Source organism: Chelmon rostratus, chromosome 15 (assembly GCF_017976325.1).
Source record: "Chelmon rostratus isolate fCheRos1 chromosome 15, fCheRos1.pri, whole genome shotgun sequence".
NCBI lineage: Eukaryota > Metazoa > Chordata > Actinopteri > Chaetodontiformes > Chaetodontidae > Chelmon > Chelmon rostratus.
In genome coordinates this window covers 149,748-167,981 of record NC_055672.1, presented here as the reverse complement: position 1 = coordinate 167,981, position 18,234 = coordinate 149,748, and the positions used below count along the sequence as shown (strand labels likewise).

The 18,234-nt window shown below is 47.2% G+C and overlaps 2 protein-coding genes across 5 annotated transcripts; one reads left to right on the top strand and one right to left on the bottom strand.

The window, feature by feature from the left end:
- Positions 1–744: 744 nt before the first annotated feature.
- On the bottom strand, positions 745–11,303 carry LOC121618736. 4 transcript variants are annotated; one of them, XM_041954306.1, is made up of 5 exons: positions 10,963–11,303; positions 10,533–10,737; positions 8,641–8,835; positions 2,377–2,587; positions 745–1,169 (listed from the first exon to the last, which is right to left on the bottom strand). In XM_041954306.1, exons 1-5 carry the CDS (start codon positions 11,185–11,187, stop codon positions 935–937), a joined length of 1,071 nt encoding a protein of 356 aa, XP_041810240.1. In that variant the 5' UTR covers positions 11,188–11,303; the 3' UTR covers positions 745–934. The 4 variants fall into 4 exon arrangements, with proteins under 4 accessions (XP_041810240.1, XP_041810238.1, XP_041810239.1 ...); XM_041954304.1 differs by having other exon boundaries at positions 10,533–11,303; XM_041954305.1 differs by having other exon boundaries at positions 8,641–8,832; positions 10,533–11,303.
- Positions 11,304–11,900: 597 nt separating this feature from the next.
- Positions 11,901–18,114, top strand: LOC121618322 (cyclin-dependent kinase 2 interacting protein). The gene is made up of 5 exons (XM_041953749.1): positions 11,901–11,953; positions 15,042–15,219; positions 16,509–16,647; positions 17,136–17,265; positions 17,355–18,114. Exons 1-5 carry the CDS (start codon positions 11,947–11,949, stop codon positions 17,555–17,557), a joined length of 657 nt encoding a protein of 218 aa, XP_041809683.1. The 5' UTR covers positions 11,901–11,946; the 3' UTR covers positions 17,558–18,114.
- Positions 18,115–18,234: the final 120 nt, after the last annotated feature.

The following is an 18,234-nucleotide window of genomic DNA, read 5'->3' as shown; positions in this document are numbered from 1 at the left end:
CAGTGATGGTCAGAAATAGTTCAATCGAGTACTGAAACACTGATGTTTAACCTGAATGTGACCGTGCTGATTCCAGCTGATTCATGAGCTCCACAGCTGTGGACTCCTTCTTTCTGTTGATATGAATATTCAGGATCAATCTGTCACCTTTAGTTTTACTAAGTGTGAGAAACACTGATGAACAACAGTACAGTCTATTGATAATTCTGCTTTTAGCACAAGAGCGAGATATTTAAATGATGTTAGTTCACTCAGGTCAAAGTCATCACACACAGAAAGCATGGCTGCAGCGCCCCCTCCTGTTGTGATAAGTGATTGACAGTCATTTGGAGGATAAGTAGTTTAGTCAAGCCTCTACTAGGAACATGAAATGAGCTGTCTGGAGGTGAAGCTCGCGCAGCACCAAGACATAAGAAAAGTGATAAAAAATATTCTTTTATTAATTTAAGTCTCTGCCATGTATTAGTGTCCAGGATCCACTTTCTAAAACCTTTGGAAGAGAAAAACGAGGACGTCAGCAAAAGACCGTGAGCAGGAGAACAGGAAGTGACATCATCACTTCAGTTAAAAGTTCACTTTAAAAGGCACAGTGAAAGTTTCAGGTGAACTCATGGAAGCTGGTGCTGTATGCTATGTGTGTGGTCATGTCAGAGACTTGCCCCCCCCCCACACACCAACGCAGTGACAGAAAGTTGAAAGTGCAAACCAGTGAAACTGAAAAAAAAAACCTGACAGTGTAAAGAAAAACAGACGTGAAGAAAAAAATCAGACGTGACTGAAAAACACAGAAAATATCAATACCAAAAAAGGCCACAGGGTGGCACTACATTCATCTGCTAATGTAAGATTCAAATATTTGATTATTTCACACCAACAAACTGCTGATGTCACAGCAGCTGTTGTGCCCGTGTGCGGTCAGACCGTCTCTGATTGGTCAGACACAGTGGCAGTTGAGCGGGTCTCTACGTGAGCTGGTGATGACTCGGACTCTGTGGTTGGTCAGTTCCTGCAGGTCAGATATCAGACGTAGCAGAAGAGGACTCGGTTCATAGACGACCCGGCTCGGGTCGCTCGGGTCCGGTCTGTGGTACGAGTCGAGGACCTCCACGGTGTGGAGGTGCTGCAGCAGCTGCAGGTGCAGGAAGTCTCCGTCTGACATGTGATGATGTCTGAAACACAAAAATCAACAAACAGAACGTTTGAAATGATGTTAGTTCACTCAAAGTCATCACACACAAACTGAGCTGAAAACATGGCTGCAGCGCCCCCTCCTGTTCTGACTGACACACCAGCAGTGCTCGTCAGTAATCAAAGCTGATCTGATCTGATCATTAGCCAATGATCTGACATTAAAACAGCTGGTTTCATCTGCAGGGATTCAGTACCAGGAGAGGAGACCGGCCGATCACTGACAGATCTCAGATTACTGACAGGAACCAGACGGTCTGTGACGATGTGTTGGACCAGGCCACCGGCCGATTAAGATACTGATGGGGTCTGTCTCATTTCTGATGGACACCTGAGTGATGCTGTCCATGGTCCCTGGAGAAAGTGATGAATAGGGGGACGAGGGGTGCTGGATTCTTGACTGGGACAGAGGCGTCCTCTGAAGGTCTTGGGTAATGTGAGGCAGAGGGTCGGGGGGGCTTCCTGTCTGACCTTGGTGCCAAGAACATGACGCAGGTTAGCTGCGAGCAGTCTACGAGTGATGTCTGGATCGATCCCATCAGGCCTGAAGAGTTCTTTAACGTTCCAAAAGAAGTTGTCCATCAACTTTATTCCATGATTGAAGCTTTCCAACGGCAGCCATGTATTCAAGAGTCAGCTGATTGATCCGATGCCTTTCACAAGAGTTGGAATGAACACGAACACATGTTGTGACTGACCGTCGATCAGTTTCTCCAGTAGCAGCTGAAAGTCTTTAAAGACCTCAGAGCCAGTTTTCCTTCACAGAACGTCAAAAGATCCAACATGAACACTAACTTATAAAAAATAAAAGCCTTCAGCTGGTTGAGTTTACAACAAACTCAATCAAACCCGACCTCAGGAGGTCGAGCGCTCGTCCACTTATCAGAAGGCGGATCGATCCCCGGCCTCGGCAGTCTACACGTCTAAGTAAGATACCGAACCCCAAGTCGCTCCCGATGCCGTACATCGGTGTGTCAGAGTGTTAATGCTGCCATGTGTGAACGCAGGCTCGTATAGTAAAGCGCTTTGAGTGGTCGCAGACTAGAAAAGCTGTAGAAATACAGTCCATCTACCATTTTTAAACTAGTTTCTCCTGAAAATAATAATTTCTAGAAGACGGAGTCGTTCATTCATTAGTTCAAGTTTGATGCATTCGCTGAAAGAGGTCATCACGCGTCAGTGACTCACCTGATCCGGAGCGTTCTCAGGTGAGGGAACAGCTGTGGGAGGAGTCCAATCAGGTTGGAGGAGGAGCTCCAGGGCTCCAGGTGCAGGTGTTCCAGGTGAGGAGCTCTGCGTGAGACCACCTGCAGATCTTCAGCCTGCAGATCCACATAGAGAGTCAGACTGAGGAGGGAGGACGGCAGGAAGTCAGCGTACGCCGCCAGGGGGTGGCCTCCTATTGGACAGAGTGAGGTCATCATTGTCGTATCCATGGTGAACATGTACTTGAAAGGTATTATGGGATACACCGGAAGGAGGCTTCAGTTTAATAAACGTGTGAACAGGAGATGGACGCGTGTGACCGAGTGTCATTATTATACTCATAGATTCAATTGTGAATGCTGAATGCTGAGCAAAGGCAGGTACACAAAATTGGCGACGAGGAGTAAGACGGCGTTGACATAGTTAAATGTAAGTTTAGTTAGCTAATATGGAGAAATCAGGAATTCCGAACTTCGCATGCTACACAGAGCCAGCCACGATAGGTTCCAGATGGAAAAGATGGCTAACGTCTTTTGAGCTATATGCTGACGGAAAAGGGCTCATATTAGCCGAAGATTCTCCTGCTGCTACAAAGCAAAGGCGACGTGCACTTCTTCTACATCTAGCTGGACCAGACGTTCAGGATGTCTTCTCAACTTTGGCTGACACCGGCGAGCCAACGGACTACCAGAAGGCGGTCGATGCTTTGAACGCCTACTTCGTGCCTCAAGTTAATGCTGCGCTAGCAAGGCATGAGTTTCAAAAACTGCACCAAAAGCAAGGTGAGACTGTTCAACAGTTTGCTACACGCCTGAGGCAAGCAGTAAAAGACTGTGGCTATGGTGGCGATTCTGACAATCAGATTAGAGATGCAATACTAAGTAAAGGAACTTCTGAATATGTAAGGAGAAAACTTTTAGAAGAGGGTCGTGGACTGACGCTAGCATGTGCATTGGAAGTAGCCGCGTGCTGTGAGAGCATCGAGGAGCAAATGACTGCGATGTCAGGCGCTGCTAAAGCTACAGAGTCAGTCAATCAAATTTTCCAGAAAGGAAAAAGGGGGAAGCAAGTAAGTGGAAATGCAAAAGGAAAGCAAAACAGAGACAATAAAAACGATGGGAAATGCTATAGATGTGGTAATACTGATCACATTGGACGAGATCCAAAATGCCCTGCACGAGGACAGACATGTAACAAGTGTCATGGGAAAGACCACTATGCAAAGATGTGCCGCACAAAAAGCGCGAAAACGAAACAGACTGTAAATAATGTTGAGGATACAAATGAGGAGGACTTTGCGTTTGCTATTAATGATGGCGACATGCCCGAAAGACTCACAGTCTGTTTAGGGGGAGTGAATGTGAGAATGCTAATAGACTCTGGTGCAACAAGCAATGTAATGGGAGAAAATGCGTGGGAAAAATTGAAGTCAGAGCACATAAAGTGTCGCTCCTATGTCCCTAAGACAGAGAGGAAACTCTACTCATATTCTTCCAGCCAGCCATTAGCAGTCAAGGGCGCATTCACATGTGACATTTCCATAGGCAACAAAACTGAACATGCTGAATTCATTGTAATCAGGGGAAATGGCGAACCACTGCTGGGGAAGGAAACAGCAACACGCCTGGGAGTGTTGAGAATAGGCACCAACATTTCTGCTGTAACTGACCTTAGGCATGTACTCCAGCAGCAGTATCCCGAAGTGTTTAAGGGAGTGGGAAAACTGAAAACAAGACAGGTTAAGCTGCACGTTAACCCAGAGGTGAGACCTGTAGCCCAGCCACTTAGGCGCATACCATTTAACCTCAGGGGGGCAGTAGAGTCCAGAATTAAGGAATTGGTGGACTTGGACATTATTGAACCTGTGAATGGACCCACCCCATGGGTGAATCCAGTTGTGATCGTCCCAAAGCCTGGAAATGATGTTCGTCTGTGCCTTGACATGAGGCGGGCTAATGAGGCCATAGTGAGGGAACGCTTTCCAATCCCCACGGTGGACGAGCTACTCCAAGGCATGAATGGCTCGATCATATTCAGCAAGTTAGATCTAAAATGGGGTTACCATCAACTTGAGCTGACTCCCGAGTCACGTGAGATCACCACATTTGCAGTGCACAATGGGGTGTACCGATACAAAAGACTGTTATTTGGTGTATCATCCGCCAGTGAGCAATATCAGCATGAGATTGCCAGCGCTTTAGCTGGGATTGAAGGCGTGGAGAACATCTCAGATGATGTAATCATACATGCCGCTGACCAAGAGACACATGACAGGCGACTACATGCAGTCATGACGAGACTCAAAGAGACCGGGCTGACCCTGAACCCAGAGAAATGCCAGTTCAATATGGATAGACTGATTTTCATGGGGATTCTGCTATCCGAGAAAGGAATAGGGCCAACAGAGGCGAGAGTGCGTGCTGTGACCGAAGCAAGAGAGCCGGAGAACGCCACAGAGGTGCGTAGTTTCTTAGGACTTGTAGGTTACAGTAGCCGATTTATCCCTCAGTTTGCAACTCTGTCAGAACCACTGAGACGTCTAACACGGAAAGACACACCATTCAGGTTTGGACCAGAACAGAAACAAGCATTCAGTGCCCTTAAAGCAGAGTTAGCTAGAGCTACAACCCTAGCCTACTTTGACAAAGACGCACCAACACAGGTGATCGTGGACGCAAGCCCTGTTGGATTAGGTGCAGTGCTAGTTCAAAGTCAGAGGGGAATTAAAGTTCCAGTATGCTATGTGAGCCGCAGTCTAACCGATTGTGAACGGAAATACTCTCAGACAGAGAGAGAGGCACTAGGTCTAGTTTGGGCCTGTGAAAGACTGCATCCATACATCTATGGAAGGAAGTTCGATCTTGTCACAGACCATAAGCCATTGGAGGTGATATATGGTCCACGTTCCAAGCCATGCGCACGGATAGAGCGCTGGGTCTTGAGGCTACAGCCGTATGAATTCAAAGTGGTCCACATAGCAGGAAAGAATAACATTGCTGATCCACTGTCAAGACTGTTGACCGGTACAGTGAAACGAGTTCAACATGAGCATGGAGCTGAGGAATATGTCAGATTTGTGGCAGTGAATGCAACGCCGAAAGCACTCACCACTAAAGAAGTGGAAGGGGCATCAGCCATTGATCCAGAATTAGGTGAGGTACGCAAAGCCATTGCCACCGGACATTTTGAGAAATGCAAACAGTATGCAATTGTGGCAAACGAGCTATGTACGATAGGTTGTCTTGTTCTGAGGGGCACGCGCATAGTGTTGCCACAAGCCCTGCGAGCGAGAGCGCTTGCACTAGCCCATGAAGGACATTTGGGTATCGTTGGAACCAAGCAAAATCTCAGAACAAAAGTGTGGTGGCCTGGTATCGACAGAGCAGCCGAGAGACATTGCAAGGCCTGCCATGGCTGTCAAATCGTGGCTAAGCCTGACCCACCAGAGCCGCTAAGACCAACACAGTTACCTGATGGACCCTGGCGGGATGTCGCAGTCGACATTCTTGGACCTCTCCTGTCAAACCACTCCATCCTAGTGGTAGTGGATTACTTCAGTCGATACTACGAATACGACGTCCTGACTACTACCACAACAGACAAGGTAATAGACAGCATGGAGACAATTTTTAGCAGACATGGACTGCCAGTCACATGCAAGTCAGATAATGGACCCCAGTTCAAGTCAGAGCTTTTCAGACAGTATTGCGAGGAAAATGGAATCACACATGTGAAAACCACACCAAAATACGCTCAGGCTAACGGAGAAGTTGAGCGGCAAAATCTGTCACTGTTAAAGAGAATTAGAATTGCTCAATCAGATGGACTAGACTGGAAAAGAGAATTGAGGAAATATGTGACTGTGTATCGTGGCATCGCCCACACCACAACAGGCAAAAGCCCAGCAGAATTGCTTTTCAATCGCAAAATAAGAGGGAAACTGCCAGAGCTCATTGAGACTCACATGGACCAGGAGGTATGTGATCGAGACGCAGAACAAAAAGCAAAGAGCAAAATGTATGCAGACACGCGCAGAGGAGCACGGCAGTCAGAGGTCAGTGTCGGTGACACTGTACTCTTGAGACAAGACAAAACTGACAAGTTTACAACAACATTCAATGCAACACCACACAAAATCATCAGCAAGACAGGAAACAAGGTTGTAGTGGAATCACCAACTGGAGCACAGTATGCGAGAAACACCACCTTTGTCAAAAAGTACGAAGGAAATGGACTGAGACAAGACATGCTTTACGAAGGGGAGGAAACCAATGGAGCTGGGAACACTGATCACAGTGAAGCAACGCTTGAAGACAAACACGAGACGGTTGCGCAGACTCCGCCAGCAGGAACTGATTTTCAGACGCAGACACAGTCAGACATACCAGCTAGGCCACAAAGGGTCAAGCGAACACCCAGTAGATTGTCTGATTATGTTTGTGAGTGAGTTATGTGAAATGAGTTAAGTCTTGTGTTCATGAGATGTTAAAAAAAAAAAAAGAAAAAAAGAGAAAAAAAAAGGGTGAATGTCACACTGTTCATGATTTTTATTGTGTGATGGTGTAGTGAAATTTCCAGTTGAAAAAAAAAAATATTGCAGGTTATATTTTCTGGAAAGGAATGCATTTGTTTTACACAGGAGTTTACAAAGACACAAGTAAAAGAAGACAAGTGTATGTTTGATAAGTATGTTAATAAGGAATCTGCAGTTACTGATGTGTGGAAATGCTGTTTTTGAAAGCAGATAGTTTAAAGTATCCTGATATGGACACTGTTGAAATATAATGAGTTTAGTGGGACACAAGTTAATCCTAAATTCTAATTTTGGTTATTGTTGTAACCTAGAGTTTAATTCCAAGTAAAGGGGGGATGTCGTATCCATGGTGAACATGTACTTGAAAGGTATTATGGGATACACCGGAAGGAGGCTTCAGTTTAATAAACGTGTGAACAGGAGATGGACGCGTGTGACCGAGTGTCATTATTATACTCATAGATTCAATTGTGAATGCTGAATGCTGAGCAAAGGCAGGTACACAACAATCATGACTTCGCTGCATCTGAGAGGTTTAAGCAGCAGGAGAGCAAACACTCAGGTGCTTCAGTAACAAAAACCAAAGTCCTGCATGTCTGAAAATTTAATTTGTGTTAAGATGACAGTTACAGTGGAAGTGCTCCAACAACTGTGAGTTTCTATTTCAACGTGTCACTGAAGGTGAAAATACTGTGAGGAATATAAGATTCAGTATCGGTCGAGCACTGCAGGGCTTGAAATAGTTGAAGTGAAGGTGAAACGCTGTGATGTCTGCTGAAGAGCACAAACTGAACGTAGAAGAAGAAAAATGAGTCCAGATGTCAGCTGAAATGCAGCAGGTGAAACACTTAAACATCCTCTGACATTCTGAAGAAACAGGAAGTCCTGTCACTTTAAATGGTGCACTGAGACGGACTGAAAGAAAAGGCAGCGGAATGTCCCTTTAACAACACCGAGCTGTTACTTTAAGCACAAACTCATCAGCAGAGAAAGAAAACGTTTGTTTCCATGTTTTGGTTTTTATTCTTATTTAAACTATTCTACCTCACCTTTCAGCAGTGCAGCAGTCACAGTCGAGTCACAGCCGAGTCACGGTCGAGTCACAGTCGAGTCACGGTCGAGTCACAGTCGAGTCACGGTCGAGTCACGGTCGAGTCACAGTCGAGTCACAGCCGAGTCACAGTCGAGTCACAGGAGGACTAACGTGGACTAAATTACTGATACTGACTCGTGATCATTGTCAGGATTTAGCTGTCTCATCCTGCTGGTCTCCCTGTGTGTCCTCTGTGTCCCTTTCCAACCCTAACCCTGTCCTGAATGTTTTTTCTCCCTCTGTGTGTCTTTGTCTGAGCTGGCCGTGGTCACAACAAATATATGCAAACATGGAAAAAGAGCCGAAGAAAAGTTTCGGGTGGCTGGAGTCCACCAGCACAGACATTCAGGTGGTCCACAACAAAAGCTGAAAGGAAAGCTACAAGCACCTGAACAATGGCAGCAAAAAGCTACTTTATACAGTAACAGATTACTTTTCTGAGCTAAATAAAGTAATGTAAATACTTTTTAAATGGGGCAACTATCAGCTGTAACTACTTACTATTTTTCATTAGCTAGCACGTCACTGGTCACAATACTTACGGTATAATCACAGTTACAGTAGAATCACAGTGGAGTCGCTGTCCAGTCTAAAACCACAACAGAACGATGAGACTCACCGTGCACACTGAGGCTGCGGAGCTGCGACAGTGACAGCAGCCATGTTTTCAGGTGACAGGTGGGTCCAGGTACAGAGTACAGGTGAAAGATTGACAGGCTGTGGAGATGCGACAAAGGCTGCAGAACTTCCTGTGTCACCACAGCATCGTAGTCCATCAGCTGCAGGTCAGACAGCTGTAAAGTGCTGCCACCTGCTGGAAGACAAACATAACATACATGTTATTATACCTGTTATGACATGAGTCAACACACCTGTAACACACGTAATTATACCTGTTATTACCTGAGTCAACACAACTATCATCATACCTGTTACTATATCTGTGTTTATAAGAGAGATCCACTTTATCAATGTCCAGCTGGAGAAATCTGGTGTTACAGGCAGGGTCAATAAAAATAGTAAATAGCAAAGGCCACAGAAAATACAAATGATTGTGTGTGTCACAGTGGAGATAAAAATATATATGCATGGTGTAGTATTAAAGGAAAAAGGAACGCAGTACTGCACTGGTTATAGCATGTATGAGGTAGAGGGATGTTGACATGTGGACACAGTGCTACATTATTCAATGCCTGAGTTGAAAAACAGCTGTTGGTATGAAGGACCTGCGGTGGTGTTTCTTCTGCTGAGTGGGGGCTACTGAGGGCCCCCACTGTGTCATGCAGGGGGTGGGAGGGGTTGTCCATGATGGATGTCAGCTTGGCTAACATCCTCCTCTCACCTACATCCTCAGTGGTGTCCAGAGGACAGTCCAGGACAGAACCAGGTCTCTTTCGGTCCCTCTCAGAGCTTCCACAGCCCCAGCAGACCACTGAGTAACAGACTGCAGAGTCAACCACAGAGTCATAGAAAGTCCTCAGTAATGTCCTACAGACTCCAAAGGACCTCAGTCTTCTCAGCAGATGGAGACGACTTTGGTCCTTCCTGTACAGGACATCAGTGTTAGTGGACCAGTCCAGTTTATTGTTGAGGTGGACACCAGGTATCTGTTCCTCCCCCGTTCCCTCCCCCACCCACCAGAGCCCAGACCAGACGGCATTACCTCTCAGCATCCCCTCCCTCCCCCCCAGTGCATCCCTGACACCAGCAGCTCCATCCTCACACCACTTCACCCCTCCAATCCACAACACAATCCAGCCATCACTGCTGAGGGGGGAGCTGGAAGGAGGCGGAGTCGACTGTCACCTGACTGCATGGACCATCGACTTCCTCACCAACAGACCACAGTATGTGAGGCTTCAGGACTGTGTGTGTACCCTGTGTGGGCTCCACAGGGTACTGTCCTCTCCCCTTTCCTCTTCAGCCTCAACACAACCAGCTGCCCCCTCCAGAAGTTCTCTGATGATACAGCCATCGTTGGATGTGTATCACAGGGGAACGAACTGGAATACAGGGAAGTCCTGCAGTGAATAAAAGTCCTTGGTGACGGCTGCATGACTCCTTCAACACTGTGACATCTGTGCACCAACCTTCGTTGATGGAACGGCCGATTCTGTCTCGGCAGGTTTTTCTCCAAATGCTGCGTTGTGCCATCCGCTTGGAAAAGGTGAGAGCCGGGCCGCTGTGACCCAGCGTCCACTGGGTCACAGGTGTGTGCTTGTTCTGCTCAGGAACAGCAGTTTGTCCGTCTGAGAGGACACTGGCCAGGACGGGAGCGCCGTCTCCTCTTAACGAGGCGTCTGCGTCTCCTGCACAACCCGAACAGAGCCGCTGCTCCTTCAACAAGTAGTTCAGGAAAACTTTACGGCTCGATGGAAAGTGGAGAAAAAGTCTCACCTGTAGATTTACCGATGGTTCCGCCTCCTTATCGCAGAGGGACAAACACAACAAACACTGAGGAGTGTTCCTGTGATTATCTGTGTGTGTGTGTTTACCTGTCTCTGTGTTTACCTGTGAGGTGGGCAGGGCTGAAGAAGTCATGTGACAGCGTCTTGTAGGTGATCATGGTCAAGGACAGGTGTTTCAGCTCGGTCAGGTGAGTCAGGACGCCGCTGAGTGTCGGGATGTGCAGACTGCCATCGTGGTGCAGCAGCAGGGAGGTGAGACGCGTCAGCTGACCGACGCCAGCCAAGAGGTGAGAGGTGAGACAGGTGAGCTGCACGTTACAGAGACATAGCTGCGTCAGGTGATGACTCAGAGGAAAGAGGAAGTCGATGTTTTTCAGCGGAGCGCAGCAGTTAGTGATGGACAGACGCTGCAGCCGGCTGAACTGTTTCAGCTCATCCACGCTCTCGTCCTTCCAGCAGTGCAATCGCAGCGCGTTGAGAGCAGGAAGCCAGGTGAAGAGTTGCCTCAGGTGTTTCCTCTTACCTGAACGTACCGACACACTGCCGACGTGCCTCTGAGCCAGGCTGCGCCAGAACGGCTGGTTGTACAGAGAGAAGCGTTGCAGCACGACGCTGAAGCCTCGCCACATGGGGCGGGAGTTATCCAGCAGGTGTTTGAAGTGTGAACAGGTGCCGCGCACGCTCAGTTTGTCTCTCCAGGACAGGAAGCTGAACACGTGCAGCCACAGCTCGGCGGGAAGCTGTAGTGCTGACGTCATCACACCAACAACACGTCAGCAACACGAACAACAAATGCCAGATGTATGTATCGATTATTGATTAGTTGTGCTGATCGCGGATCATACAGAGTGGGACTCTCTCCTCGTCTGTTCTTCGTCTTCTTCTTCTGCTGCTGCTGCTTCCGGTTGTGTCAGTGAGCAGAGAGTGTGTGAGCAATGAGAGGTCTCACTCTGACCGTTTCTGCTCAGCTCAGGATTCAGTTTATTCCATCAGTGTGTTTGTGATCAGTTTGTAGGTCTGATCATCCTGTTTTCACCTCAAGTGTCAATCAGTCATTTTATTTGTCCCGACATGATGTTCAAAACATCAGAATAACTCATGATATATATCTGAAATATGATGTGTGAAAAACACAAAGTTGGACTGGACAGAGCTGGTAACGGTCTGTGAAAACCACATCCATGAAGTTCTCCTTCACTGTGAACCACTGACACGTTCACAAAGCTTCCTGATGCTGTCAAACATGGATGTGACCTATCATATAACTTCACGTGTCACATGGAGGCTCGTGACTCGTTATAAACTGACCCATGAGGCTGATTTTATGAAAATAAAGGATTATTGCGTTGTCATTGACAAATAACACACACACGCGAATGGAACATCGTAAAGCTGAAGAGGAAGAAGAAGAAGAAGAAGAGAGTGACGTGTGATGACGCAGCAGCTCCACCACAGAAGAAGAAGTCAGGAAGTGTGAGGTCCGTCGTCAGCGTGAGCAGGAGGGACTTATCGATCAGATGGAAGGTGAGTGAATATCTGCAGACTGATCACATGATCGATACTCGATCCACAGCTCCGCGGGATGCAGCGGGTTAACTGATCGATAGTTTAATCAATGTGGAGATGAAACTTGCACGAGTCTCCGCGTGTTAAACAACCGTCACCAGCTGATCCCAGCCAGCTGTTTCCGGTTCCGGTTCTCTGGAGCTCGCAGGCTTTCAGTCGTTCGTCAGTTCGCCTTTAATCCGAGCGAATAGTTCAAGTATTTACCCTCTGAGTGAGCCAACCCCCAAACCAAGGATGGTATTACTTTATTGTGGGGCAAACGACCCCCCACTAAGGCGGGGCAGGGTGGGGCAGTCTGCCCTCCACCTGTCCTGAGGTGCTTTTTAAACCGACACCTTTGCTCTCAGGTAGCTGCTCGCTGTAAACTGTTTTCTCCTGATTTAAAAAAGCAGCTAAAAGTAAAAAAGTGACTGAAACTCTGTCGCTCCGGTCCTCCTCATCATCAGGACGAAGACTTCAGGCCTCCTCATGATAACTAACAAACTGAAGATTTATTAAAGTAAAAGTATTTCTGACTACAAATGTTATCAAACACATTTTAATGTGGAACAACCTGAAAATAAATCGATTATCCAGTGAGAATAAAAGAAACGTCAAACAGTCACTCGACTCGACAGTCGGAAAGAAAAATATGATCTGGGATGACAAATTTCTTAATAATTACCTATAAAATGAATTAATCCCTGCTCATCGACCGCCAGACTGGTGTTCCATTTCAGTATATATGTGTGTACATATATATATATATATATATATACATGTATGTAGATGTGTATGTATGTGTGTGTGTGTGTGTGTGTATGCATATATGTGTGTGTGTGCAGTGGCATGCAGAAAAAATGACCTTATTTCCAAACAGCATGAAAAATCAGAAAAATGAGGCCAAAGCTGAAGTTTGAGCTCCTGTGTCGTCAGAACGATCACAGCTTGAATGTGACTCTGAGAGAAACGTAAAAACACCTTTCATCCAGTCTGTCTATTTCTGAACGATGGACAGAGAGTGGAGCTCCACTAATGAACTATGAATTATTATCATTAGTTATTAGTTTGTTATTCTTTATCTGGCCTCACTCAGTGAGGAAGATTGTACCTCAGTGCCCATCAGACAAGGTGTGTTGAGTGTATCTGCTCTGTTTCCTGTAAATAATTCTGCTGTTTTAATGAACGTGTCTGTGGTTGACCTCTGGAAACGGTTGAATGGGGTCGTCCTGTTGGAAACCGTCATCAAACATCTCGCCATGTATGCTGATGACCTGATGTGTTGCTAGGCAACAGTTACTGAGGCCACGCTCACTGTACAGCAAAGACCAGCTCCTGAAAAACAACAACAACACCACAACCCCCCCTCCAGCAAACTTTACACCTGGCACAATGCAGTCAGACAACTACCATTCTCCTTGACTCGTCCATCAGATCCCCAGATGGTGAAGTGCGAGTCGTGGCTCCAGAGAACAGGTCTGAACTCTGCGCCTCAGCATCCGCTGACCCCCTCCGTCATTTTTCGTGGCCTACACTTCCTGGCTGGGTCGCTGTCGTTCCCGGTCACTTCCACTTTGTTGAAATACCACTGACAGGTGACTGTGGAATATTCAGGAGCGAGGAAGTTTCACGACTGGACTTCTTGCACAGGTGGCCTCCTGTCACAGCGCCAGGTTTCATCCTGTCACAGCGCCTGGTTTCATCCTGTCACAGCGCCTGGTTTCATCCTGTCACAGCGCCAGGTGGCCTCCTGTCACAGCGCCAGGTGGCCTCCTGTCACAGCGCCTGGTTTCATCCTGTCACAGCGCCAGGTGGCCTCCTGTCACAGCGCCAGGTGGCCTCCTGTCACAGCGCCTGGTTTCATCCTGTCACAGCGCCAGGTGGCATCCTGTCACAGCGCCTGGTGGCCTCCTGTCACAGCGCCAGGTTTCATCCTGTCACAGCGCCAGGTGGCCTCCTGTCACAGCGCCAGGTTTCATCCTGTCACAGCGCCTGGTTTCATCCTGTCACAGCGCCTGGTTTCATCCTGTCACAGCGCCAGGTGGCCTCCTGTCACAGCGCCTGGTTTCATCCTGTCACAGCGCCAGGTTTCATCCTGTCACAGCGCCAGGTGGCCTCCTGTCACAGCGCCAGGTTTCATCCTGTCACAGCGCCTGGTTTCATCCTGTCACAGCGCCAGGTTTCATCCTGTCACAGCGCCAGGTGGCCTCCTGTCACAGCGCCAGGTTTCATCCTGTCACAGCGCCAGGTTTCATCCTGTCACAGCGCCTGGTTTCATCCTGTCACAGCGCCAGGTTTCATCCTGTCACAGCGCCAGGTGGCCTCCTGTCACAGCGCCTGGTTTCATCCTGTCACAGCGCCAGGTGGCCTCCTGTCACAGCGCCAGGTTTCATCCTGTCACAGCGCCTGGTTTCATCCTGTCACAGCGCCTGGTTTCATCCTGTCACAGCGCCAGGTTTCATCCTGTCACAGCGCCAGGTTTCATCCTGTCACAGCGCCAGGTGGCCTCCTGTCACAGCGCCTGGTTTCATCCTGTCACAGCGCCAGGTGGCAGTCAGTTCCTGCACAGCTGTGTTCTTTAGATCCAGCTGCTGGACACTGAGTGACATGTTGTTCAGCGTCTTTAACTTTAACCCCGAGCCTCTATGGACTCCTTCAGCCACGCCTTCACATCGCAGTCGTCATGGAGACGTGTTTGCTTCGTTCGCTCGTGGATGGTTTTCAGTCAACGTCCTGCTGTGCAGCCCAGTTTATTGACTTTAATGTTTCACAAACAGGAACGTCGCTCCCTTCACTTATCATCCTGGAAAAATAATTTATTCTCAAACTTTAAATCATTATTTTTGGTTTCACAGATTATCTGAACTCAAACACTGATGTTCATTTTCTAATTTTTTTTAGTCTAAACTCTGCGACGTGGAACAGTGTTTCCCTGCTTTAAAAAATATATGAATGTACAAGTCAAATTAATTTTATTTCTAAAACCCACTATCACATGTTTTTATCACGTTTATGTTGTGGTGTGACGGTTCGAACGCATCGTCGTGTCTCCCCTCCTGCCTCTCAGGTCAGTCCAGTGACATCACAGTGACGTCAGCAAACAGGAAGTGCTCCGCAGTTACGGGAAGCGCCCGGAAAATCAAAGACAATGCCGCCGACTGGCACAACCTGATGATGAGGTGGGAAAAACTGAACGAGGAAGGGTTCACCGTGGCAGGAAACATCGTCGACATGAGACTGACGCGGTGAGTTTAGACGAGTTTACTTTAGTTTCAGTTAAGTTCATTCATGATGAAAGACTGAACGTGGCAGGAAACAGACGTCACACAGCTTCCCTCTGGAGGAGAGTTCAGTGTAAAAATACCAAAATAAAATACCACATTTGTTAATGAGCTAAACAAGTTTCACCTTCAAATCATTTAGTTTGAATCAGCAGATTTTAGTTTTATTCTAGTGAGAAAAGAAGAAATATCCCAGCACACACACACACACACACACACACACACACACAACAGGAAAAAACTCGATATAATGCACAGTATGATCTACTCAACAGAAATCTAAACTCAAAACTTTTTACTCTCATTTTTTACGGGTTGAAATAAACACAGAAAAGATTAATTTCTCAGATTTTGTTCTCAAATGCATTGAAATAAATTAAAAATGGTAGTGAGTTTGTCTCCTTCGCTAAGATAACCCAACCACAGGGGCGTAGCTACAGACAGTGCAGCCGCACTGGGGCCCGTATCACGAGTGGCCCCCACCAGATAGCAAGTGGGCCTCTAGTAGAGCTGAGGTTAAAATGCTTCAAATCCAACTTTACCTTACTTTATTCCTATGTTCAGATCAGCTGGTAATATATATATATATATATATATATATATATGAATATTTCCTCTGGTGTTCATGTCATACACAGATGCAGTGATGACTGCTGGGTAATGTGTTGCTCACAGCTGCTGCAGATGTGCACGGGTTCACCGTCCTCTGCTGATGCTGCTCAGAGCGAAACAGTTTAAACCCTGAAGCTGTGAGCTCCAGTTTCTTCTACACAGAGCAGACAAACAGCAGCTGAAGCAGACAGACGGACGTCCACATGTGGACAGATGTTCTGTCAAAGTCACTGTTACAATATGAAGGGAAACGAGCGACAGAACGGAGGAAAAAAGGCCGGATACAGGCTTAATGTCTCTGATGAAGGACGAACAGCATGAGCACATTCTCACTTCAGGCAGGGGAGTCGTGTGCTCGCCATCCCGCTCAAAGCACCTGAGAGTTCAACTCAACAAGTGACTGAATCTGATTCGTTCAGGATTCTTCAGACTGTCGGCGCTCTGTGTTCCTCTGTGATGTTTACCTGCTCAGGAGCTTCACCTGTAGGGATGTCCTAGCTGTGGATCTGACATGTAAAGTTAAAATACTCTGAGATGATGCATCAGTGTGTGTGACCTCACTTCCTGTTCACTCCTACCTGTTGGGGGATGTGGATTAATAGTTTGAGTGTTTGTGTTTTTTACACTTTGCCGTCCTCCAGTTTTCAGGGTAATCAGCTGCTGCTGGCGGATGAGTTTTCACCGCCATCATTAACTTCATCAGCTCCGTCGCAGCAGACAGGTGGCGCTGCAGAGCTGCAGGACGAATGCTGCAAGCTGCAGGACGTCGTCAACAAAATGGTGATACTTCATTAACTTCATTTAACTGAACTGTAAGAAAAACTCGAGGAGCTTTTCTTCTTTCTCTAATCGGGACTTTAGCGGTCCACAGGTCAACGCCCAATCGAGCACAAATGATCTCCGTAAACAGCCGTCTGAAGCACTGACACCTCACTGTGACAGAATCACTGCATCACTGCGCGATGAGAACAGCCCATTCTGATAAATAATCAAATATGCAGGATTTTCCTGTCCTCCAGGAGTCACATTCATAAAGCTTCGTCGAGCAAAGAGTCGCTCTGAGTGACGAAATTCTTAAAAAGTCTCAGAATGAGTTTTAGAAACCTCCCCTCCTGGTGCAGGTCCTGGTACAGATTGAAGGTATTCTGCTGGTTTGTGGTGCTCTCACTTTAAAATAAAAACGACTGTAGAACAAACTTTAAATTGTTAGCATGAAGACAGGAGCAGATCGAGGTGGAAAACTTCATGTTTGGTTCTGATGTTTTCAGGTTGCTGTGGTGACGAAGATGGAACGCCTGATGACATCACAGCGAGGTGTTCAGGAGCTGGAAGAATTTCAGTTTGGACCTGAAGGAAGAAAGTTTCCGCTGTTTCACAGCTGGAACACCAAACTCTTTGGTGAGTTTACCTGTTCACTGTTTACCTGTTCACGGCAGGTGTCTGGTTTCAGAGGAGTCATGTGGTGTCTGATCTGTTTCTCGTCTCAGAGGACTCGTCTCGCGTCCTGTTGGAGTCCTTCAGTCAGGAGCTGCGGTTGAAGCAGCTGATCCTGCGAGAACTCGCCCACACTTTGAACTCTGATCGCTGCATGGTCTACCTGTCCTGCTGGCTGCACCAGCCTTTCATCCCCACCCAGAACAGACTGACCCTGGAGGCTCTGCTGCTGGAGACTGGACACCGCCCACTCTGATGCTCCCTGTCCCCCAGACTAATGTGATCGTCTCCAGAGTCGTCTCTGAGAGTCCAGGGGTGTGGCCAAAAGGTCACAGCAGCAGTCAACACCAGGAACTACTGCATGAGAACTGGACAGACAACACCTGGATCCATGCTAGAGATCATGTGACCCGCGACGGGTTCATCATAGTTTCTACTGATGCAGCACCTGGAGGATCAGGATTTCCTCTAAATGTGGATTCATGTGTGTGTCCAGTCTGCAGTGGAGTTATTCTCATTCCGACCTGGTCATGAAGTCGTATTTTTCTGCATGAAACAACGCGGTCACAGGGAGAAGCATTTCTCTCACATCTTGTTTGTTTAGGAGACACAGGATGTGGTTTATCTGACTGGATCCATGGACATGAATCAAATGAAGAGAGTCTAATCTTTAGTCTCCAGTTCTGTTTCTGTCAGAGCAACTCGAGTCTCTGAAGCCTGAAAGTCAACGAGACACCAGACTAGACATGACAACCGTCTGTATTTCTTACTGACAGAATTTAAATGTCTAATAAATGAAATATTTGTTGCTGACTTTGTCTTTCAAACACTAAAACTACTTTAGTTTCATTGTTTCTGAAGTCTGTTCAGGGAGGACAAAGTGTGTGTTACCAGATCCTTCAGAAACTGCTTCAGCTTTATCCAAACCTACGG